The sequence below is a fragment of the Phascolarctos cinereus genome, unplaced genomic scaffold (genome assembly GCF_003287225.1).
Source record: "Phascolarctos cinereus isolate Bilbo 61053 unplaced genomic scaffold, phaCin_HiC Scaffold_1;HRSCAF=81, whole genome shotgun sequence".
Taxonomy (NCBI): domain Eukaryota; kingdom Metazoa; phylum Chordata; class Mammalia; order Diprotodontia; family Phascolarctidae; genus Phascolarctos; species Phascolarctos cinereus.
The window spans coordinates 186,397,296-186,418,718 of record NW_027555514.1 but is presented as its reverse complement, the minus strand read 5'-3'; the positions used below and the strand labels follow the sequence as shown (position 1 = coordinate 186,418,718).

At 46.6% G+C, this 21,423-nt stretch overlaps 3 protein-coding genes and 1 non-coding gene across 7 annotated transcripts in view; 3 read left to right on the top strand and 1 right to left on the bottom strand.

Moving 5' to 3' along the window:
* The window catches only part of LPCAT3 (lysophosphatidylcholine acyltransferase 3), a 31,352-nt gene extending 25,353 nt beyond the window's left edge, over nucleotides 1-5,999 (top strand). Inside the window, exons 2-13 of the mRNA XM_020994146.2 lie at nucleotides 90-197; nucleotides 1,006-1,112; nucleotides 1,559-1,652; nucleotides 1,851-1,888; nucleotides 2,314-2,492; nucleotides 3,293-3,401; nucleotides 4,094-4,180; nucleotides 4,283-4,449; nucleotides 4,871-5,018; nucleotides 5,101-5,259; nucleotides 5,384-5,512; nucleotides 5,620-5,999. Of these exons, the coding sequence (XP_020849805.1) occupies nucleotides 90-197; nucleotides 1,006-1,112; nucleotides 1,559-1,652; nucleotides 1,851-1,888; nucleotides 2,314-2,492; nucleotides 3,293-3,401; nucleotides 4,094-4,180; nucleotides 4,283-4,449; nucleotides 4,871-5,018; nucleotides 5,101-5,259; nucleotides 5,384-5,500 (1,313 nt within the window). The 3' untranslated portion in view covers nucleotides 5,501-5,512; nucleotides 5,620-5,999. The remainder of the gene's footprint in view (nucleotides 1-89; nucleotides 198-1,005; nucleotides 1,113-1,558; nucleotides 1,653-1,850; nucleotides 1,889-2,313; nucleotides 2,493-3,292; nucleotides 3,402-4,093; nucleotides 4,181-4,282; nucleotides 4,450-4,870; nucleotides 5,019-5,100; nucleotides 5,260-5,383; nucleotides 5,513-5,619) is intronic.
* EMG1 (EMG1 N1-specific pseudouridine methyltransferase) lies at nucleotides 1,476-12,862 on the bottom strand. Of its 3 annotated transcripts, none has more exons than XM_078155680.1 (6): nucleotides 12,488-12,862; nucleotides 7,707-7,808; nucleotides 7,466-7,607; nucleotides 7,049-7,107; nucleotides 6,792-6,941; nucleotides 1,476-2,103 (listed from the first exon to the last, which is right to left on the bottom strand). In XM_078155680.1, the coding sequence occupies exons 1-6, from the start codon at nucleotides 12,860-12,862 to the stop codon at nucleotides 2,059-2,061; spliced, it is 873 nt and encodes a 290-aa protein (XP_078011806.1). In that variant the 3' UTR covers nucleotides 1,476-2,058. The 3 variants fall into 3 exon arrangements, with proteins under 3 accessions (XP_078011806.1, XP_020849810.2, XP_020849809.1); XM_020994151.2 differs by lacking the exon at nucleotides 1,476-2,103 and adding an exon at nucleotides 6,211-6,485; XM_020994150.1 differs by lacking the exons at nucleotides 1,476-2,103; nucleotides 12,488-12,862 and adding exons at nucleotides 6,211-6,485; nucleotides 12,279-12,481.
* A 39-nt stretch (nucleotides 12,863-12,901) lies between these two features.
* Nucleotides 12,902-18,712, top strand: PHB2 (prohibitin 2). Of its 2 annotated transcripts, none has more exons than XR_013487132.1 (9): nucleotides 12,902-13,028; nucleotides 13,425-13,509; nucleotides 13,941-14,020; nucleotides 16,277-16,461; nucleotides 16,693-16,822; nucleotides 16,921-17,024; nucleotides 17,461-17,538; nucleotides 17,615-18,148; nucleotides 18,365-18,712. XR_013487132.1 is itself a non-coding variant. In XM_020994149.2 (9 exons), the coding sequence occupies exons 1-9, from the start codon at nucleotides 12,902-12,904 to the stop codon at nucleotides 18,390-18,392; spliced, it is 894 nt and encodes a 297-aa protein (XP_020849808.1). In that variant the 3' UTR covers nucleotides 18,393-18,712. The 2 variants fall into 2 exon arrangements, 1 of the variants encoding a protein (XP_020849808.1); XM_020994149.2 differs by having other exon boundaries at nucleotides 17,615-17,691.
* LOC144455224 (small nucleolar RNA U89) lies at nucleotides 17,083-17,374 on the top strand. The gene has a single exon (XR_013483939.1). It is a non-coding gene; the product is annotated as a small nucleolar RNA U89 (small nucleolar RNA).
* Nucleotides 18,713-21,423: the final 2,711 nt, after the last annotated feature.

Below are 21,423 nucleotides of genomic sequence, written 5' to 3'. Positions count from 1 at the left end.
TATCATGCCAGAGAAGCTTACCTAGCAAAACTTTGGGATAGTCACTGGATAGCTGGGGTGGTAATCTTTTCATCTCTTCTTCTCTCCAGGATACCCCTTTGCCTTGTTTTATCGACAGTTCCTTTTCTACAAGGATTGCTACCTCATCCATCTCTTCCACATTGTTACGGGCCTCTCAATTGCCTATTTTAACTTTGGTAAGTGTCCTTATTTGTAAAATACTCCCTCATAATAGGAATTTAGGAAATGAAAGAGGGATATAAACACAGTCACTTTAAAGAGGCTCTGGTGGATGAGGAAATATTTTCTTGAGAAGCGGGTTTGTGTAGAGGGGAATACTGATTCCTCTTTTTGCCTCAAAATGGCTAACCATCCCGTTTTTTTTCCCTCCAGTGTTTCCCAGAAAAGAATGCTGAGTGGTTTGTTTCCCTCAGCTTTACCCCATCAACAGAAATAGAAGTTTGATCCCCCTTTGGCCCTAAAGAAACCTGTGACTGGGAGACTCAGCTCTGAATCCCCGTCAGAGTTCTTCCTTTAATACAGCCAGCTTTCAGTTTTTACCTCAAAACTGAGGCCAGAGATCATTCCATCTGTGTGAGCAGACTAAAATCAGGTCCTCTGGTCCCAAACCTTTTTTCCAGTTGGCAAGTAGAGTCAAAAGAAGCGAACTTGGAATTGTATAACTAACATCAGAAAGAAGCAACCCAAGCTTGACCATGGGACCTTCCTTAAAGTGGTCATCTACACTACAGGCCAGATCCTCAGCGGCTCCGTTCTCAGTAACTAACAAATGACCTCACTGAGCTGCCAGTCTTTTACAGAAATAATGTTCTAGCTAACCCAAATCCCTCATGAGGCCAAAGGGAAATCAAAAATAACACTCTGAAACTGAATCCAGTATCAGAATGATTTTGTTCCCTAATAGCTTCTCAGATTCAGATTTTCAGGATGGGTATGAAACCTGCAGAATCATTCCAGAATTCATGTTTTCTTACCTCCATTTAGGAAACCAGCTCTACCACTCTCTGATATGTGTGGTGCTACAGTTCCTCATTCTTCGGCTGATGGGCCGCACTGTTACTGCTGTCTTGACCACCTTCTTCTTCCAGATGGTAATTAAGTTTCCCTTTTCATTCCACAGCTCTCACTTAATGGGCTCCCAGGAAAGAGGGTGTGGTGGTACATTGCACTAGGAAGGAAAGACCTGGATTCCTCTTTCTGCCTATATTAGGTGTTACTTTGAACAAGTCACTTCACCTCTGTGATATTCAGATGTAAAGAGGGAAGATAATACTGCATTTCCCTGAAGGCAGGGAAACTATGTTTCCTGGAGTCCCCTTGGAACTTTACATAGAATTCTGTAACTGGATCAGTTACAGGAAAGAAACACATTCTTGCTCTCGATCGGAGAGTAGGGGAAAATGGGACAGCAGAAGCTAAAGATCTGAGCTTTGATTAAAATCCAGTCATTGGCTTATTAGGCTTCAGTTTTCCTATTTATTACACAACAGATAAATTCAACGTGGTAGTGATAATGAATTACCGTTCCCTTTGGCAGGTCTACCTTCTTGCTGGTTACTTTTACACAGCCACCGACACTTATGACATCAAATGGACAATGCCACACTGCGTCCTGACCTTGAAATTGATTGGTAAGTGATAATGGCTTCAGTTCTTTTTGTCCATTTCCTGCACCTGTATTAGGCTCCTTCCCTATCAGCCAACAGGATTCTCCTATTTTCTCCCCCACCTTAGGATTATGCAGTTCCCATCCACACTCAGTCCCTGAGCTACACACCCAGTGCTTCCCCCTCCCCCTCCGCTTTACCCCACCTTCTTTCTCCGCCCAGGTCTGGCTGTTGACTACTATGATGGAGGGAAAGATTGGGTAAGTAAACATACATTCCACAGGGAGATTGAGGAAACAACCATCGGGAGGGGAAAAGGCTGACGTCACCAAGATGTGTACCCCAAGCCCCAGGAGCAGGATATCCTCCTCAGCCTGGGTTATCACCCTGCTCCAGATAGCAGGCATCAGCAGATCTTATTTGCTAAGGTTCAAGGTCTTGACAGAAGTCCAGAGATCACTTGACAACAGGGCACCTGGGAGAGAAAAAAAGAGCTAGCTATTTCTAAGCTCTCCCCAAACATGCTTACACACATACAAAGTGACTTGCACTAGGATCTCTCCCTGTTGAAGTGGATGCTTTGGAATCCTAGAGAAATGGGACTCAGAAGGGAGATCAGTCAAACCGTTTTGTGGGGAGAGTCACAAGGCTATTCCTGAAACACCCATTCTTTCCTTTGGCACAGAATTCCCTGTCCATTGAGCAGCAAAAATATGCCATTTTGAGAGTCCCTTCCCTGATGGAAATCGCTGGTTTCTCCTACTTTTATGGGGGCTTTTTGGTGGGGCCCCAGTTCTCCATGAACAACTACATGAAGCTGGTGCAGGGACAGATGACTGATATACCAGGGAAGAAATCTAACAGGTAATCATATCTCTAGAGATCTTGGCCAAGAAATCTATCTTACCCTTCTAGGATTGCAGCCACTTCTGTTATGGGGACCCTCCTAATGGAGAGCACTGGAAAACATGGCCCTGTATCACCCAACCCCTAGACTGTCAAAACAGGCCATCAATAAAGATGTGCCCCAAGGTGTTCCACTTGGCTTGTGTAGCTTGTGGTGATCCAGTGAATCAAATGCAAATGTTTTTCATACACCTTGTACGAACTTGAAGTTGGTCCTTCTCACAAAGGTCTGCACCTCATGCCCCGGTTTTTCTTTAAACAAACATTCCTTGAACTAGCAGATTGAGTATAATTAGAAATGTCCCATTGCTGACAGCTTGGACAATTAAGCCAACATTTGAAGCTTTTCACTTGTATAAGGATTGCTGAGGTTAATCAGCTAATATTTGAGTGTCTCTAGTGGGTTCTTAAAGCTATGTCTTCTCCTGTTGAGTCTTTTAGATATCAGTAGTATCCCTGAAGGAAGAGAAATCAATTGGGAAGATGTATCTATAAGTACCTGTGTACGTATAAGTACCTATAATGAGCCAAGCACTTTGCTTTAACATCTCAAAGGCTCTGCTCCCTCTAACGCCTGTAGGTTCAGTGTCTCTTATGTTCATCCAAATCTTGTATGGAAAACATATTTCTCACAACTGAGCACTTTGGGAAGCATCTTACCTATTCCAGCTGGGTGGTTAAGGCTCTAGATAACCTCTCCACATTTTAAATTAGAAGGGTGAAGATATATATAATCTGACTTAATTTCTCCCCTTCAGTATTCTACCTGCTCTCAAGCGTCTGAGTTTGGGCCTCTTCTACCTGGTGGGCTATACTCTGCTCAGTCCCTATATCACAGACGAGTATCTCCTCTCCCAGGACTATGAAGTGAGTAGTTACCGAAACTAAGTGTCTCTGGTGTCTGATTAGCCAGCCAGGCCTTATTTTGTTTCTCAGCCAACACTGAAGACCCAGCAGGTACAGAGCATTTCCCATGGGTGCTATGTGGCCTTCTTGGCGCACCTTACCTCGTTCTGGGACAATGAGTGGCTTATGTCAGGGCCAAGCTGTCCTTGGAACTTTCTGTCCACATCCAGGTCATGGTTCAAAGCTCAGCTACTTACTTCCGGGGAAGTCCTCTTTCTGTGCTTTGATGGTTGTCTAATGTGGGGCTTCTGTGGAGGTCAGATGGCAGTCCATCTAACCTTCCAGAAAACCTGAGCATGTTCTTTTTTCCTTCTTTCTGATAAGTGCTCAGAAGCACACAGGGAACTAATAATTACTTGACAAGTGTGAGAGACTTGACTGACTGAGACAGGTTAGAGTCCAATGCTAATAATCCCCAGGATTTCCAAGGAGGAAGTGGAAGATAAAAGTTCTGGTCTCCTCTCTACCTTCCTATTAATGAGGGAATAAAGCTATATTGAACTGTCAACTGAGAAACTAGGGGGAAAAAAAATCACCAAGTTTGAGGGGAAGACAGGCAGGTCAGTCAAGAGCACAAGCATTAGGTGTTTACCCGGGGGGTTGCCCAGACTCGGTGGTGTCCTTAATTCCCTGTTTTCTTTCTCTCCTCAAAGAACCGCCCCTTCTGGTTCCGCTGCCTGTACATGCTAGTTTGGGGCAAGTTTGTGCTCTACAAATACGTCACTTGTTGGCTGGTCACGGTGAGTAGAAGAGAGGCAAAGGGAAGAAACCCTACCTGGGAGTAAGTTAGAAGCTCTTTGTACCTGTAGTTGTACCCCTGACTCAGTTCTTCCTTCCTTCAGGAAGGAGTGTGCATTCTGACTGGGCTGGGCTTCAATGGATTGGACGAGAAGGGACATCCACTGTGGAATGCTTGTGCCAATATGAAAATATGGCTATTTGAGACCAATCCCCGATTCACTGGCACCATTGCCTCCTTCAACATCAACACCAATGCCTGGGTGGCCCAGTAAGCAACTGGAAGTATTAGCACAGAAGCGCCTTTTCTCATTACCCGGGATGTGGAGGCAGGGGCATATCCAATGTCACCACTTATCATCTCCTTTTGGGCAGACTCAGAACCTTACTAGGCCTTGCCTGAAAACTGAGCTATATCTCTATTTGTGTGACCCTGGAGGGTGATGTCAGAGGCAGTATGACTTCCTGCAGTGAGTTCCAGTCTGGAGGTCACAGTTGGCTTCGTGCTCAGCTCTGGAACAAACTAGTGATGTGGCCCCCACCCCCGTTCCTTCTGTCCCTTACCAGCATCGATCAAAAGAGCTAGCAGCCAGCCCAGTTCTTCCTGGGAAATGAGGGAGGACAGAGCAGAGGGTGCAGGGAGAAAAGTCCTAGTTTGCCTAGGACTCATGCATTTCCCTTCCTATCTCCAGCTACGTCTTCAAGAGGCTCAAGTTCCTTGGGAATAAAGTGGTGTCCCAGGGCCTGTCCCTGCTTTTCTTGGCCCTGTGGCATGGGCTGCACTCAGGCTACCTGATCTGCTTCCAGATGGAGTTCCTGATCGTTATTGTGGAGAGACAGGTGGGGAACACAACTGTTCCTGGAAGAGTGAGTAGCAGTGAGGGCCAGGTGCTGATTACGCATCCCTGTCTGTCCCTTCCAGGCTGCCAGCCTAATTACAGAGAGCCCAGTCTTGAGCAAGCTGGCATCCATCACTGTCCTGAAGCCCGTCTTCTACCTAGTGCAGCAAACCATTCACTGGCTATTCATGGGTTATTCTATGACTGCCTTTTGCCTTTTTACATGGGATAAATGGCTCAAAGTAAGTTGTAAGGTGGATTAAGGGGGACTGTCTGTTGGGATTGAGAGAATAACTAAAAACCAGGACATGGAACCTCAAGGATTATATCATACCCTCAGCCTCAATGATCTGCATCTCCCCACAGGTCTACAAGTCTATCTATTTTCTTGGCCATGTCTTCTTCCTGAGCCTCCTATTCATATTGCCTTATGTTCACAAAATAATGGTGCCAAGGAAAGAAAAATTAAAGAAAGCAGAGTAACCTGCTTCCGTGGTAAGTGAGCCTGAGGCTACATGTTTGGCAGGGATGACTAGAGGAGAGCTTGGGCGGTAGGGATTGGCGGATGGTTCTGGTCAGCCCTCTTTTCTCTTCTCTTGCAGGTGGCCTACAATGGGACTGGTACAGGAGCTATTGCCTCCCTTTTTATGGGACTCCTTTGCCCTGAGAACATGCAGAAGATAGAAGCAAGGACTGTGAAGGCACGTCAGCTCCAACAGATCTCCTTTGCCAGCTAAAGGGAAAGAAACCCTGGGGGAATGTGGAGGGACCCATCTCACTTGGGCTCCCCCACATACACTGCCTTATCTCTCCCCTTCCAGCTGGGAATCTGTTTTCTTTTCTGCTGATTTACTATGATTATACATGTGCCGATACCACAACCGCCTCCCAATGGAAGGGAAGGGACACTGGTTCTACCTGCTTCATTTTTCTACCTTGGAATTGTACCAGATAAAACCACTTCTGTTTGTTCAGTTTTTCATCTAGTGCACCTGGCTGCCTTTCTTTTTTCCCCCAGTCAAGAGCTTTCCTAAGAACATTCTACTATGTCCTTTCCATCTCCCATTTACCATATTGTCCCAGGGGTTCTAGGACTAAGTATCCCATGGATTCATCCTCTCTTTGCAGTTTAAATAGGGTACAAAAGATTGGGACTGCCAGGTAAGTGTAAGAATTCTCCTTGAACAATCCTGTTTGTTTAAAAAAAATTTATATGGAAAATTTATATATGAAAAAGAACAGTCTAAATGGCCCTCCGTACAGTAGGATCCTGTAAACAGGACTGTCCAGCAGTCAGTTCCATGGCTTTCAAGATGTGATGTCTTGAAATGTAAGGGAGCTAGGTCTTCCACTGTTAAATGACACCCCACGCTTCCTCAAAGGCTGTGGTAAGTTTGGCACAGGTAAGGGCAGCAGAAAGGGGATAGTTGCTGATGGATACCATCTTCTCTGTGTAATCTACGTTGATCTAGGCAATGGGGAAAAAAAAAGTGTTATACAGAAAAGAGAACTATATCCTGCCAGGAAGGGAGTAACTGGAGTCAGTTAGTATTTCAGGACAGAGTTGCTGACGAGGAAAGGATAAACTTATGTTACTCAAAATATCTTGGGTTAAAAAGCAGCATCCAAGCTTGGTCTATTCTATAATTCTTGGTCAATTCCATAACTGCAAAAAAGCATAGAAACAATACTTTCTTTCATATTGTATATCAAACTACACCCCAAAAAGAAAGATACTGTGCCATTTAATGCCAGTCCCCAAAGCACCTCTTACCGAACCATGGGCAAAGGCCCCCACAACAAAGACGATAGGGTCACTACTGGGAACCAGCTCTTTAATATCACTGACAACAGGGACAGAAAAGGAGGTGCCAATCTTCATACAGCCCGCAGGAAAATGGTCCGACACAGGATTCTTGATCACCTAAGGAGAAGAGATGATGAATTCAGTCTAAGAAACAAGTCCATGGATTCCCCCAGACTTCCCTTCCTTCTCCTCTCCCCTTAAACCACTAATGATCAAGTCCTTACCTTCAACAGCTTCTGGGGGCCATCAGCTGCTCGAACGCTGAGTTTGTGCAGGAGCTGAACTATTAGAAGAAAGGAGAGTTCAAAGCCAGAACAAGGGTTTGCTTCCTCATCTTAGTAGTTTCAACCCCTGAGCCCCCTGCGCACCACTCTGTAACCAAGAGCACCAGACCTTACTTTCCAACAAGTGCTAGTCAGACTCTGAAAGGCTCTGTTCCTGTCTGTCGTGCAATCAAGTCTGTAACTGAATAAACAGAGCCTAGAAGGGAAAGCACTTTGTTTCTGCTCACATGGAATGGTGCGGTGATTACTATACCCATTGTTTTCACCAGGTCCCAAACTATCACACCAGCTCTTCTCTTAACCCCTGCTAAGTTCCTCTTGAATTGTCTCAAAGAGGACAAATGGCTTGACTCTCACCCATAAGACCACAGAAGCGATCAAAGGTCCGAGGAATCCGAGTCTGGGGGTTCACTTCAATCAGGACATTTTTTTGAGTATGGATATAAACCTGGAGCAAGCCAGCACGATTCAAGGGACTGTCCATCAGCATCAACAAGCTCTGGGGAAAATAGGAATCAAGACCGGTGAGGACAGAGAGAAGTAGCTTCATTTGCCATGTAAAGTCTCGAAGCATGTACAGGCCTCTCCCTGAAGCTACCTGGTGAGCTATGTCAGGTCTCACTTCTCCAGGGTCCCGTCCATTTTTCAAGAGTATAGATTTGTGTTTGTCACAGTTGAGCAGCTCATAGGTTTTCCCTACCTGGGAAGAAAAAAGAGAAAGCAGTAAAGTTTGCATTTTTTTTTTCAAAAAGGATGGAGCACCTACTGTGTGTACAAAGATAGCTCTAAATCTAATTATTTGAATTTGGCCCTATGTATATTTGGGGTAGGCTATCTAGAAATCTACAGAGTAACTGAGTTCATGCATTCCAAGCTTTTTTCCCTAGTTCAAACATCTACAACTGAAAAATTCACTCACTAAAACTGTAGATAAATAGGGTTTTGAGAAATCTGACAAATTATTTTAAGTAATTGCACATGTGAAGTGAAACACTACATGAAACACTACTGGAGCAAAAATCCCCAAAGTGGAGAGCACAATTGCTGTTTTCAGTGTGAGGATATAGTTTTATAACAGACATGAGTAATATAATTATGAATAATTACAACAGAAAGGAGTGAAGATGAACATGAATTTTAAAAAGAAGTGTGCTGACTAGGTAAAGGTTACTGGAATAGGAAATAAGGGTAATAGGAGTAATGGGAGACGGAGTAGAAAAAGTGGGAATGAAAGCAACTGAGGATGAAGGGCCTTGTTATAAAATGCTAATAAAAGAACATAAAGACTTAGTTGGAGAGGAGCACGCTAAATGTTGTGGCAGGTATGTAGCAGACAACTGAAAACAAACAAACTGTGCGGAAGTTTCTATAATCTTGGGAGGCAGTGTGATACAATGGAAAATATCCCAGTTCTGCCACTCTGTATTACATGTCCTTGGGCATGTCATTCTAGGCCTCAGTTTCCTCATCTGTAAAATAAGGGGGTTGGACACTCCCAGGTCCTATGATAGGGGTAGACATCAAGGTCACTGGGAAAACTAAAAAGAAGGGATGAGTCAGTAACAGAAAAAGAATTCAATAAAACAAAGTAGCAAGTATTGGAAGCAGAGGATCAGAGGTTCCCAACCTGGATTGCCAGGTAACAGACGTTTGGACTGTTGAGTAAAAAGGGAACTGACCTGAGATTCAGAAGACTGAGAGTTCGTCCCAGCCTCAGAGAAGCTCCCTTGCCCTTCTAGAATTGTCTAGATTCTAGATTGCCTAGTTCGTGTCCTCATTTTACAGATGAGGAAATATCTCAAAATCACAGTCTTAGAAATGGAAGGCACCTATGGCAAATTTGGCACATTCACTTGGGTATTTTGTATTATTCGGGAATGTTGTACAAAGATTATGAGCTAGACTTAAGGGAATCATTTGTGCATAGACATTGGATGAAACTGTAAGAGGGAAAATTTCCTGAAGACCAAGATAGTATAGGAAAAAGGTAGCTCTGAGAAAGATTTTTTTTTTAATGTTGTTAGAGGATCCATTAGCAGCACTGTCAAGAAGGTAGTCTCAGCAGCAGTGAAAGGAATTAATAAGTTGAAGAGGATCTGGGTCTGCTTTCAACTGAGTCTGACTAAAACACCAACAATCTAAAGACAAGGCACACTTGGCTATCAGATTTGTAGTATTAAATACACCAGTAAAAAAGGAGGGAGAGAGCTGATTTTTAAAAACTAATAGCACCAAGAGTTTAGGTGATTTACAATTTAGTCACTAGCTTTTCCTTCTCCCTCCTTGCCCCACAAACTAATGCAGTCTAAGAGTGTAGGAGGTCCCGAATCCCCTTGTTAGAAATGCAAAGGGCAGCTAGATGGCACAGTGGATAGAGCACCAACCCTGCAGTCAGGAGGACCCGAGTTCAAATTCAGCCTCAAACACATGATACTCACTAGCTGTGTGACCTTGGGCAAGTCACTTAACCCCAACAGCCTTGCCAAAAAAAAAAACCTGGAATATGAGAGTTCTAAATAACGCATTTTAAAGAGGAGCTATATAAAGAAAACAGGAAACTCACTGAATTTTTGTTTTTTAAAAAGACAGCAAAAAAGGAAGCTTATGTCTTTGCATAGACAGGTTTGCAATGAGTGATAATTCAATACTTAAGAATCAGTATTTTCATCATTATAGGTGTCCCATCCACCAATGCTGATCACAGCTATGGTCTTCTAGAGATACTGTGGCTGATTCACCTGGTGCAGCTATCCTGGTCTTTAGGCAACAGAAATACCTGGACATATTCTGAGCTCTTATCTGAAATAACTTGCAGTTTGTTAGAAAAGCCTTAGAAAGCCCACTGTTCTTTCCATGCCACAATGAAATATGAGAATAGAACAAAGGTATGTTGGAACCAAAAAAAAATCAAGATTTGTGGGTAGATCAGACATAGAGAAGATGGATCTATTCAACCCTATCAATAAACAACCTGGATTAAGGCTTGGGTGGTAGCACATTAATCAGATCTGCAGACAGAAAAATCCTAGGAGTAGTTAATATGTTAGATGACATACTGAAGCCATAAAATTTAAAAGAGATACGTGTAAAGTCCTTTACTGGGATTTAAATAATCATGTACAGGACAGAAAAGGAACCTGTAGAAAGAGGTAATGAGAGTAATGAGAAGGGATCAGGTGGGAGAAATGTGGATGTAGAAACGGCAGGGATTTGGAACAAGATATATGAGGTGAGGTCCTGAATCTGAAAGACCAAAAAGCTGATGCCTTCAACAGAAATAAGGACATTTTGAAGAAAAGTAGGTTTGGGGAGAAAGCTAATGAGTTCAGTTACATGTCTTTGGGACATCCAATTTAAACGGCTAAGCCATGTTCAAAGTAAAGGAGAAAGTACAGTATGCATCTGAATCATAGTTGAATAATTCTGCCCTCTCTATGTCTGATCTCCCCACAAATCATGGTCCTTTCTTGTTTTTGATCTTCTTGGTTCCAACATACATTTTTTTTTAAAGTCCTTTGCTCTTTTATTCTGATGTTTCATTATGGCATAGAGGACAATGGGCTTACAGGCCATTGCAATGTTGTATCAGTTAAGAGCCTCTGGGTATGTTTCTGAAGACCACAGTTGTGATCAGTCATGCAAATAAAGAAGGATAATTAAATTCCTGGAAGGTAGTTGACATCACAAAGAGAAAGAGACAAGAAAAGGGAACCCAGAACATACCTTAGGAAACACCCACAGCTAGGGAGGTGTGATATAGATAATAAAATAGCCAAGGAGACTGAGAAGCAGTGAGAGGGTAGTCCTGTCCTGAAAACCCATAGAGGTACACTCAGAAGAATGTTGCTCAATGAAAACTGAGAAAAGACATCATTTGGTGACTTGGGTGAAAGTAAAATTTACCATAAGTTATGTAGAGAATTCTGCCAGGATGAGACAGAGTGGATAGCTTATTTTTTAAGAATCTTAGAAAAGTGGTACAAATGGTAGGTAAATAAGAAACAGCTAAGGAGATTAAGTATAGTCTACACTTGTATACTATAGCCTTTTCACAGTATTCAAAACCTTCGCATGAATTATTTAATCCTCACAAAAGTTCTATTTTAAAGATAAAAGAAAATGAAGCTTAATTTACCCAAGATCATAAGTCTGAGTTGGAAAGGACCTCTGTAATAATACTGATGGAGAATGACCCTTGAAAGAAATTGAATGACTTGCCCACAGTCACACAGATATTAAATAGTGGGGCCAGAAATTGAGCCCTGTTCCTCCAAATCCAATTTTTCCATTATATGCTAGGTAATGGAACTACCTAGTCCAAAGTTCTTTTCACTAAATCATTTATTCAAATTATAAAAAAGAGCAGTAGTTAGGGGGAAGGGAATGGACAGGGATTCAAAGTAACTTAAAGATGGAAGACTAGCAAATGTTTGCAGTCAGAAGGCAAGAGGTTAAGGCATCTAAAGGATAAATATGCCCAGTTTATAGATAAAAAAGGAGGGAGGGAGGACTCGACTCTCCTCTCACCACCAGTCACCTCCATCAGCACAGACGTTAGATTTGGGGAAAAGACGAGGGAGAATAAATGGTATGGGGAGGAGTGGCCAGTTTTAGGAATAGTAATCTTTTTCTGAAGAATTGGCAGAAGGCTTTCATCCCTCTCCACCACTGTTTTTTTTTGGGGGGGGGCGCCTCTGATTTCATTGACGGAGGAAACTTCCTCTGCCAACACAAACCTGCCCCGCCCCGGCCGTCTCTCAATCTCAGAGACTTGCCGGTGGCACTAAGAGTTCCCGCTACATGTCCCAGAATCACGTAGCCAGTAAGTTTCCGCAGCAGGATTTGAACCGAGGTCTTTCCAACTCCAAGGCTATGTAACTTTATGGGGTCTGGGGGGCGGGGCTGGAGTCACCCTAAAGGCTTAGATCCCATAGAAGATCCACGTACAAGTTCCATGACAGCGTGACCCAACCCCACGCGTTAGCTGGGGGGCTCGGAGGGAGGTAAACGGGCCTCCACAACTCGAGGGGAGCGGGCCAGGGAAGCAGAGGAAAACGAGCCGCCACCCCCACTCCATGAGTGTTTTTGTTGTCTTCCCCCACAAAAAACTGCGAGTCCCTGCTCCAAGGCTGGGTTCCCGGGCTCTACCCCGCCCCGAGTCCGCTTATACCTTGACGGTCTCCAGGCTGGCCCCTTCCAGCACCACCACGAGCCGCCGGCCCCCGCTTTTGTTCCCCGCTCCGAGGCGGGGTCGTTTGGGCTCCGCGGCATCCCAACCTCGCTCCGGCTCCCGAATGCGCCGTTCACGTGCCGGGAAACCATCACTGGGCGCCGCCATCGTGCAACCGGGCACAGGGTGGGGAATGGCGCAAACCTTACCCAGGATGCCTCTCCAGGAACGGGCGCGGGGAAGCAACGACTTCCGCCCGGACTCCGTGACTTCCGGTTTCCATCTTTGAAGAGGGCACGTGAACCGAGAGAACGATGCCAGGGCTGAGGCGCCATCCCGGGAGACTGGGCCACGGGAAAGAGGGGAGGCAACTTCCGATCACGTGAAGGCGGTCCCCGAAGTTGGTGTCCTCTCCGGAAATAGGGGGAGAGTTTAGGAGGGAGCGCTCTTCCGGTGCCCTTTCTCCTGGGAGGAGCCGAGCAGGTAGCGGAGCCTCGTGTGAGAGGTGCGGATCCCGGGAGAGGCAGCACCGGCCAGGGCCAGGGCCGGGGATTGGGAAGGGCAAGGGGAGGATCAGTCGGCATTCCCGGCCTAGTTCCCCGCCTCGGCGCCAGGGAGCAGACATGGCCCAGAACCTGAAGGACTTCGCGGGGCGGCTGCCCGCCGGGCCCCGAGGCATGGGCACAGCGCTGAAGCTGCTGCTCGGGGCCGGGGCCGTGGCCTACGGAGTCCGGGAGTCCGTGTTCACTGGTGAGAGAGGCGGGAAGGGGCCCCCCACGTGGACGCGTGCCCCGCCCCCCCTGCGCCCCTGATCCCTCCGTCCGAGAGCTTTGACCTGTCCTTGAGGTCCCAGCGCCCCTCCCACCCGTTCCCCCTTAGTCACGTCCCCCAACCCACCCTCCGCTTCCTCGTCCCTAAGTGCCCCCCTCCCATTTTGTATTCTCCCCACTCCCCCCAAACGCACCCACACATTCGCCGCCCCCCCGCCCCCTCACCCCCTTCTCCGGGCCAGGATCCTCCAGTCACCAACTCTCCTGTGAACACCCCCCCCCCCCCCGCCCCAGTCATCCTTCCATCTCTACCGCTGACCGGCCACCCTGGGCTTTTCTTTATTGATGTCTTTCAACCCTCTCCTTCCCCTTGTAGTGGAAGGTGGGCAAAGAGCCATTTTCTTTAACCGAATTGGGGGTGTGCAGCAGGACACTATCCTCGCAGAAGGACTGCATTTCAGGTAAATTGTGGGAACAAGAATACACAATGTAGGATACCTGGATTTTGTTCTTAACCCTGGGCAAAACCACCTGCATTCCATGTTTTCTCTCTCCTTTCTTCCTCTACCCCATCCCCTGAAAAGGATCACACAAGACGTCAGTTACTGTGGCATCTGCATTATCTTATGGATGTTGCCAAGGGGTCCCCCAGGATTTCCCCATTGGACCTTGTTCCTATTTAAGTGCTTATTCAGAGGGCCTGAGGGATTTGAAAACTTCTGTGAAAGGGTTCTGTAGGGATAACGGAGAGGTGTTCATCTCCTTAACCTCCTTTCTGTAGTTCGAGGGGAAAAGATGAGTGGGATTCAGGTGGCTAGAATGGGTGAGGGATGACAGGACCCTCCATGAGCCCCCCATGACCTAGCTTCTTCCCATCACTCCTCACCCCCAGGATCCCCTGGTTCCAGTACCCCATCATCTATGACATTCGTGCCCGGCCCCGCAAGATCTCTTCTCCCACAGGCTCCAAAGGTGGGTCTAAGCACCCGGAGGCAGGGAGGGGAAGGAGGCGGGACCACGAGAGGTTAAAGTGTATGACTTGTACAGGAGAGACCACAGCACAGAAGGTTTCTACACTTTGGACATGAAGGTGGGAGACCTCTTGCATCACACATAAACAATGTAGCACCTGCTGTTAGGCTCTTCCTTCAGTTGCTCAGCCAGCTGACATCTGCCTCCTCATCTCTGCTCTCAGTCACACTTGTTGCCAATCACTAACCCATGCTTCAGGCTCTTTCCGTTCTTTCAGGACTTTGATACCTCTCACCTGGATTGTTATTTTCATAACAAATTTAGAGGTAGACTGATTAACTCATCTTCCCTGTTTCCAGTGTCCTCCCCTTCTTTTAGAGGACACTTCTCTTTTCAGAAACTTTTGTTGGCTCCTGCTTGTCCACAGAATAAACTTTATACTCCCAACCCTAAGGTGAGTGGGTATACCCACTCTGCCTTTCCATTGTGAGTCCTGGACTAGTGGAATTGTAAAGGACCTTAGAAATTACCTAGTACAACCCCTCATTTCAAAAAAACTGAGTGAGGCCCAGGTCATGACATTTGAACTGGGGTCTTCTGATTCCCAGGCCAGTACTCTACTCTAGCATATACTGCTCTCCTTCCCTTCATGTTCTCCAAGCTCTAGACAAAGCTCAAACCATCTACAGGACTCCTCTTCAGATCAGGTTAATTATTAAATTCCAGGAGATCTTTCGCTTCTCTTCTATTCTGTTCTCTTTTCATAGTATCTAGAGGTCTTCTAGTCTAGGCCTGCCTGGACTGATAGCTTTCAAACAAGCCTTCTGCTTCACTTTTCTTCTCAAAGAGGGAAACTCTGGGCTGCTGCTAGAATAACCTTCTGTTGATATAGATCTAGTCGTGCCATTCTTTCCCTCAAGATCGAAGATGCTTCCTAAGAAAGTAGCAAGGCATTGTGGAAACAATACTGGACCTCGACAGATTTAGGTAGGAATGCTTTCTCAGACCCTTAGCTAGTGGAGTGATGCTGGGCCAGTTAGTTACCCCTCTGAACCTCAGTTTCCTCATCCATCAAATGAAGGTAATACTAGCCCCTGCTTTACAAGGTTGTTTTGAGGGTCAAACATTTAAAGTGCTTTGCAAACCTTAAAGCACAATATAAACACTAGCTTTTATTACTCAGTAATAATAAATTCCATTTACAGCCTGCCATAATCTGGCCCCACTAAATCCTTCTAGCCCTTTTTCAGACCCGTATATTATGACATTTCCCACTTCCATAGGTTTGCCTAGACGGGACTCTGAGTCAGCAATGATTTCCCCCCTCGCTTTTCCATTGGAGTTCTAGTCATTCAAAGGCCAGCTCCTTCATCGAGTCATCACTTATATTGTACAGTAATTTTAAAATTTGCAAAGCACTTTCATGTACAAGGCAACTAAGAAACTTAACCAAAGTCATGCAGGTAGTAAGTTTCTAAAGTGAGATTTGGGACCAGTGCTTGAGTTCAAGTCTGTCTGCCTTTCCATTCAGCCTTTTACTCTTTCCTCCTGTCCTCAGTTTTGAAACTATCAGTTTTCTGTGCATAGTAGGTGCTTACTGCTTACTGACTAGAACTGCTTAAGCCATTGCGTGCATTGATTTAGTTTAGTACAGTCAGCATCAACCCTGTGTGAAGTGGTCTGAGGCTTGGAGTGACCTCCCCCATTTCTGCCTGGTGAGATCCTGCACTGTGCTACACAGCAACAGTATGGCCTGTTATGGGTTACTTACATTTGTATCCACATCTTATTTCCTGCCAAGTATTGATAATGGGTGAAAGACCTTGCCTCGGGTGCTGAATGTCTCTCTGTGGAATGAGTAAGGAGGTACTTTCTCCCTTCCCGCCACCCTTTACACTTGCCCACCTTCCAAACTTGGCTTAGAATTCCTTGCATTGAGTTTCACTCCCTAGGTACTTGGGTAATTGGCCACTAGAGCTGAGCTTGTCTGCATATTCTTTAATGCAACTCTCAGGTCTCCTCTGTATATTTAGGGGAAGGAAGGATTCTGTCTCCTCTCTTGATCAAGTAGCTATTACGTTTGATTCAGCAAATGGTTATGAAGTACCTGGGACCAAGTACGAAGCTAGGTGCTGAGAGATTTTGTGCTTCAGGTCCCCAGCATTGCGAGGCACTAAGAGAATACTCGGGGCAGCGTGTTTGAATGAGGAGAGGGGGATCCTCGAGTCCTAACACTTTCTCTTGTTCTCTGCCAAGACCTTCAGATGGTAAACATCTCCCTTCGAGTGCTCTCCCGACCCAATGCCCTGGAGCTCCCCAGCATGTACCAGCGCCTAGGTTTGGACTATGAGGAGCGTGTGTTGCCCTCTATCGTGAATGAGGTGCTCAAGAGTGTCGTGGCCAAGTTTAACGCCTCACAGCTTATTACGCAGCGGGCCCAGGTCTGACCCCTTCTACTTCTGCTTGCCTAAGCTCATCGGTGTTCGTGTTAGGAAAGAGTTGTGGCCAGATTCTTGGTTTTTATACAGAGGCAACTTGGAAACTTCTGAAGCCTTTGGGCAAGTGGGTGGGTTTTCAGTCCCTCTCTGGAAATCGAGGTTTTAGGTTGTTACTGCAATGACCTCTTCTCTTTGTTATCCCTGCTCTACCATTCCTGGGCCTCCCCACCCCAGGTGTCCTTGTTGATCCGGCGGGAGCTGACAGAACGGGCCAAGGACTTTAGCCTCATTCTGGACGATGTGGCCATCACAGAGCTGAGCTTCAGCAGAGAGTACACAGCTGCAGTAGAGGCCAAGCAAGTGGGTGAGTCACATGGGTGAGAGAAGGGGGAATCGGGAGGGGCTGCCCGGTGTGGGGAAGAAGGGCCAGTGATGCCTCTTGTCTGTGGCCCCCCACCGCAGCTCAGCAGGAAGCCCAGAGGGCTCAGTTTCTGGTGGAAAAGGCAAAACAAGAGCAGCGGCAGAAGATCGTACAAGCTGAGGGGGAAGCTGAGGCTGCCAAGATGATATCCCTGCATGTGTTGTGTCCCTAGAGGACCAGTGAGCATCCTCCTCCCTGGCTGGCTGGGTGATGACTCCAAGGCGAATGCGACCTCCGTGCCTTCTGACTCCTGGCTTCCACAGAGGGAGGGGGAGGGAGAGAAGGATTACAGTGAATGGGGGTCTGGAATCTTGGTAGGGGCGCCAGAGGCATGGACCCCTGCTGTAAAGCCAGATCAACAGAATTGCTCAGGCCCTTGGCTCCCCGTGGCTGCCTCTAGGCCCTGGCAGCTACACTGAGCAGGGGCCCACAGGTGGGGTCAGGGCAAAAGCAGAGGCACTGGCTGCGTCTGAGCGCAAACCCCTAGATCTGACAGCTCCAGAGAGGGAGGAACATGAGGCAGGATCGGGACAGTGATGGCAGGCCTGTCTGTTTCTATGGCTCCTTAACTGCCTGTTTACCTCGGGGAAGCTCTGAGCAAGAACCCTGGCTACATCAAACTTCGTAAGATCCGGGCTGCCCAGAACATCTCCAAAACTGTAAGTGTGGAGAGCAGGGGAGGGCAGAGAAAGCTGTGACCTTGGTGAGTGACTCATGCCTTTCCCTTGTCTCCAGATCGCGACGTCTCAGAACCGCATCTATCTCACCGCTGACAACCTTGTGCTGAACTTGCAGGATGAAAGCTTCACTCGGTGAGAGATGCATGCACTTATGCCTAAGCACATCCATCCAGGAACCCTGGAAGGCCGAGTATCAGCATATCCTCATTTCTAATCCTTACTAAGCTCTGGGACCTTGAGCAGAATCCCAACCTTGGTGTCTCATTTAGTGGGAAAATTGGGGTTCCAATCATGATGTGCTTAAAAGTAAGGGGGTGGGGGCCGTCTGGGACAGTGATATCAGATCAACTTTCCCCCAGCAAGATTTGGATCACTGACTTTGGGAGAGGTGACAGGTTAAGACGTTGGGTCCAGGAACTCATGGGTTTCAGTTTCAGGGTCAAGCCTTATGTCTGATCAGCTGTCCTTCACTTTGTTAGGGGAAAGCTGCTGGGTGTGGGGTGGAACATAGTCTGTTTGAGCCTAAAATATGTTAAATTATGTCTTTCTTTATGTTTGCCTCCTCTGTACATGCTACCTTCAGGGGAAGGTAAGTTGTGGCTGTGAATGGGTCTTGTGGGTAAAGGTTCTTTGTGGAAATGGGGATGCAGTGAGAATTGCCTTATAGCTAAAGCTTGTGTACTAAGACTCCAGCATCCCCAGTTTGGGTATGTCCTGAGATTAGCATTACTTCTGCCTTTTTGTGGAAACTGAGTGAGAGGTGTCTTACTGCTCCATGTCTCTGACCATTCTGCCTTCTCTATAGTGACAGCCTTGTCAAGGGCAAGAAATAGAGACCTCCTCCTGACCTCAAGAGAAAGCTGATCTCTTCCTCCATGAGTTAGTCTTGGATGAACCGGCAGATGGGTCCACCTCCCTTGCCCCACCATCATGTGACTTTCCTCCACCACCTGTTCCCCAACTCATTGGATAAATGAAGACTGACAGATGTTCCTTTCCCTAATCCCCCTCCCCATATTTTTGCTGGGGGTCTGGGGTATAAGGACTGTGTGATTTCTCAGTGATTTCCTCTCTAGCTGGTTTTCTTCCAAGGCCGGGAGGAGATAGCAGCTATCCCAGGAATTCTCAATAAATTTTTATTACTAAAGTGGAATCTGGCACAGTTCAGGATCTTCTTGGCTCTCCCCCCACCCCACCCCCTTGCTGGGAGCAGGGCTGGTCAGATGCACATCTTCTGGTTCACCAGCAGGGGGTGCAAAGAGTTCAGCCCAGGCTTAGTGATGTGGCAAGGTGGGGACCCCGGCCCGGCTAAGGGCAGCTGAAGTCAGCACCAGGAGTAAAAGGGGGCTAGGTGTGAGGGTAAGGCCTGAGCACAGAGGAGCATTAGCCCAGCTCCTGGTTTGGGAGCTCTAACCAGCAGCTATTCCACAGCTTTCTTAAGACATGAGCAGCTGCAGCTTTGCTGAACCCCGCCAGTTCAGCCATATCATTTGCCGGCTATTGTCCTAATCTCCACATGTTACCTGAAACCTATATGGTTCAATGGGGAGAAGGCCAGGCACACTGCCTGCCTAAGACTGGTCACAAAGTTATTTCTCTGAGCCCATTTCCTAATCCGTGAGATTTGGAGATAAAATATGTTGGCTTCATTAGAATTATGTGGATTAAATGAAATATATATATAGAAAATGATAAAAACTTGTACTTTGGGAAATGGCACTTATCCTAAAATAATTGCCCACACATCTCTGCTGAGCCCAGCTAAAGCACAATGTATGGTTTCTGCCTTCCTTGGCACTTTAGGACAAATCAAAGATTTGCAAACCTTTTCCTCATGGTGGCCCCACAGAGTAGCAGAAGTATCCTTTCCATTTTGCAGCTGAAGAAATGGGCTCTGCCTAGCACATGGTAGATAATAAATACCTGATTTTTAAGAGGGGAAAAGCCATTTATGTGAAATTAAAATGGGGCATTAATGCTTAAAACCGAGGTATCTGCCTGAGCCTGGGGTTCCGCTACACTAGGTGGTTGGTGTGCTACTTTTCCTTAAAGTGCAGGAACTTTTGAGCCCAAGCATTTATCCAAGTACTTTGTGGAGTCCTTGGCTCTTTTAAAAGCTATAAGGAATGTCTCTGCTTGGTTACACAGTTTTGAGTTCTTTCCCCATGGATACAAGACTTCATATTCAGAAGGGACATATATCATCCCTCTTCAAATGTTGTTCAAACATAGATCTGGCCTCAATTATTGTTTACCTTTAGCATAGTATTGGCATTCGCTGACCTGGTCCTCCGCATACCCGTCCAAGCTTCCAGAAAGTACAATAACTCATCTTGGGCAACAGCCTTATATTGTTTATATCTCAGTGTTTGAATTCATCTAGTTAACCTGAACTAGTCCCTGCCAATTTAAGATTTTTGTGGCCTTTTGGGGAATGTCCTCTACAACCTAACTGTTGATGTCCAGTGAATCTGATTGAGTCTCGCCTTCAAGGACTGGTTACCTGTATTTCTTGAGAGAAAATACTTGCAAAAATGAAGCTAGATATTCTAGAGAAATTAAAATTGGCACAGTTAATTTCTAAATACTACAAAGAACCCCAACCTTAGACATTTACTGCCCGTATCCCATTGTCCCGCTTTTGCCTTTTTTTTTTTTTAATTCTTTACCCCCACAAAGCATGGAGGATCCTTTGATTAAAGGGACACATACAGGGGAGGGCTGCATGAATTCTAACCGAAGATGGAGGCAAAGTCCTGCCCCACCCTCTGAGCAGCCATCTTGTCTCTTTTCCAAGGCTGGTCCAAACAGCCCCACAGTCAGTCGAGACCTGGAGCAGTACCCCAACCCCTATCTATCTCCTAATACTCTGCTGAAGGATGAAAGGTCAGAGCTTACGAATAGGGACCTCAGTGGATACCAGACCTCCCTGAAGATCACCAGGGTCAAAAGTCATCGAAGGGAGAACCAACCCGGAGGGCATCTTTACCAGACAGTGTTAGAAGCTTCATGATCACACGATCCAACACTGCACTGGAAGATGGCCCCAGAGCTGGCCAGCTGGGCACATCCAGGGCCAGAGCTGACCAATCACACAGGGATCTCTAATCACTCTGTAGTTAGTTAGGGGTGTCCAGGAAGAAGACCTAAAGCAAATCACAAACACCAAGCCTAGAGAGTTCCTGGTCAGTCGTGGGTTGTAGAGTCAGGTCTACCAATCACAGACTTCAGAGGGAAAGCTGACCAATCAGAAGAGGGCAGTAGAAGCGTTGCTGTCCCACTGTGTCACCTCTATAACCAGCCAATCTTCCCTTCAGATCAGAAACCAAAAGGAAAAACCTGTGCCCATATTGGGGTTGTGGAAAGAGGGTGTTGACATCCTGTTCCTAGGCTTAGGGCCTGTGGCAATGGCTATTTGGAGGCGTCATTAGGAAAGGACCTCCATCATTACCCGGCAGTATTAGAGACTCCCAACCAGCACCCAAACACTGCTGGGTAAGACGGGGCACCAGTCCCAGCCTGCCCAAGATGAGGGACAGTTACTATGAAGGTGGGGCCACCAGTCCTGGGTAAGAGACAGTTACGGTTAAGCGTGGGCAGCAAGATAGAGGAAGAAGGCCCGTGACCCAAAGCTGTGCTGGCATCCAGCAGCCCTTCTAAATACCCCCTGCTGGAAAGAGGCCAAGGAACAGCCTTCTCTTAAAATTAACACACCATTTGGGGCACCCGGGGGGTACTCACTGGGCTCAGTTAATGCCTAGTAGGATCTTCCCCCCAACCCCACTCAGCACCCTCCAAGATGTAGGAAAAGCTGAACTGCTGAAGGCCCAGGCGGGAGTCAGAGGAGTCACTTAACATCCTCTT

What these genes read in the sequence shown, in the direction of transcription:
- PHB2 (XM_020994149.2), top strand. Translation starts at nt 12,902, where the DNA reads ATGGCCCAGAACCTGAAGGACTTCGCGGGGCGGCTGCCCGCCGGGCCC. An exon ending in CCGGGAGTCCGTGTTCACTG is followed by an intron (nt 13,029 to 13,424) that starts GTGAGAGAGGCG and finishes TTCCCCTTGTAG; the next exon opens with TGGAAGGTGGGCAAAGAGCC. An exon ending in TTCTCCCACAGGCTCCAAAG is followed by an intron (nt 14,021 to 16,276) that starts GTGGGTCTAAGC and finishes TTCTCTGCCAAG; the next exon opens with ACCTTCAGATGGTAAACATC.
- EMG1 (XM_020994151.2), bottom strand. Translation starts at nt 12,862, where the DNA reads ATGCCGACTGATCCTCCCCTTGCCCTTCCCAATCCCCGGCCCTGGCCC. An exon ending in TCGCTTCTGTGGTCTTATGG is followed by an intron (nt 7,108 to 7,465) that starts GTGAGAGTCAAG and finishes TTCTTCTAATAG; the next exon opens with TTCAGCTCCTGCACAAACTC. An exon ending in GGGCCTTTGCCCATGGTTCG is followed by an intron (nt 6,486 to 6,791) that starts GTAAGAGGTGCT and finishes CCCATTGCCTAG; the next exon opens with ATCAACGTAGATTACACAGA.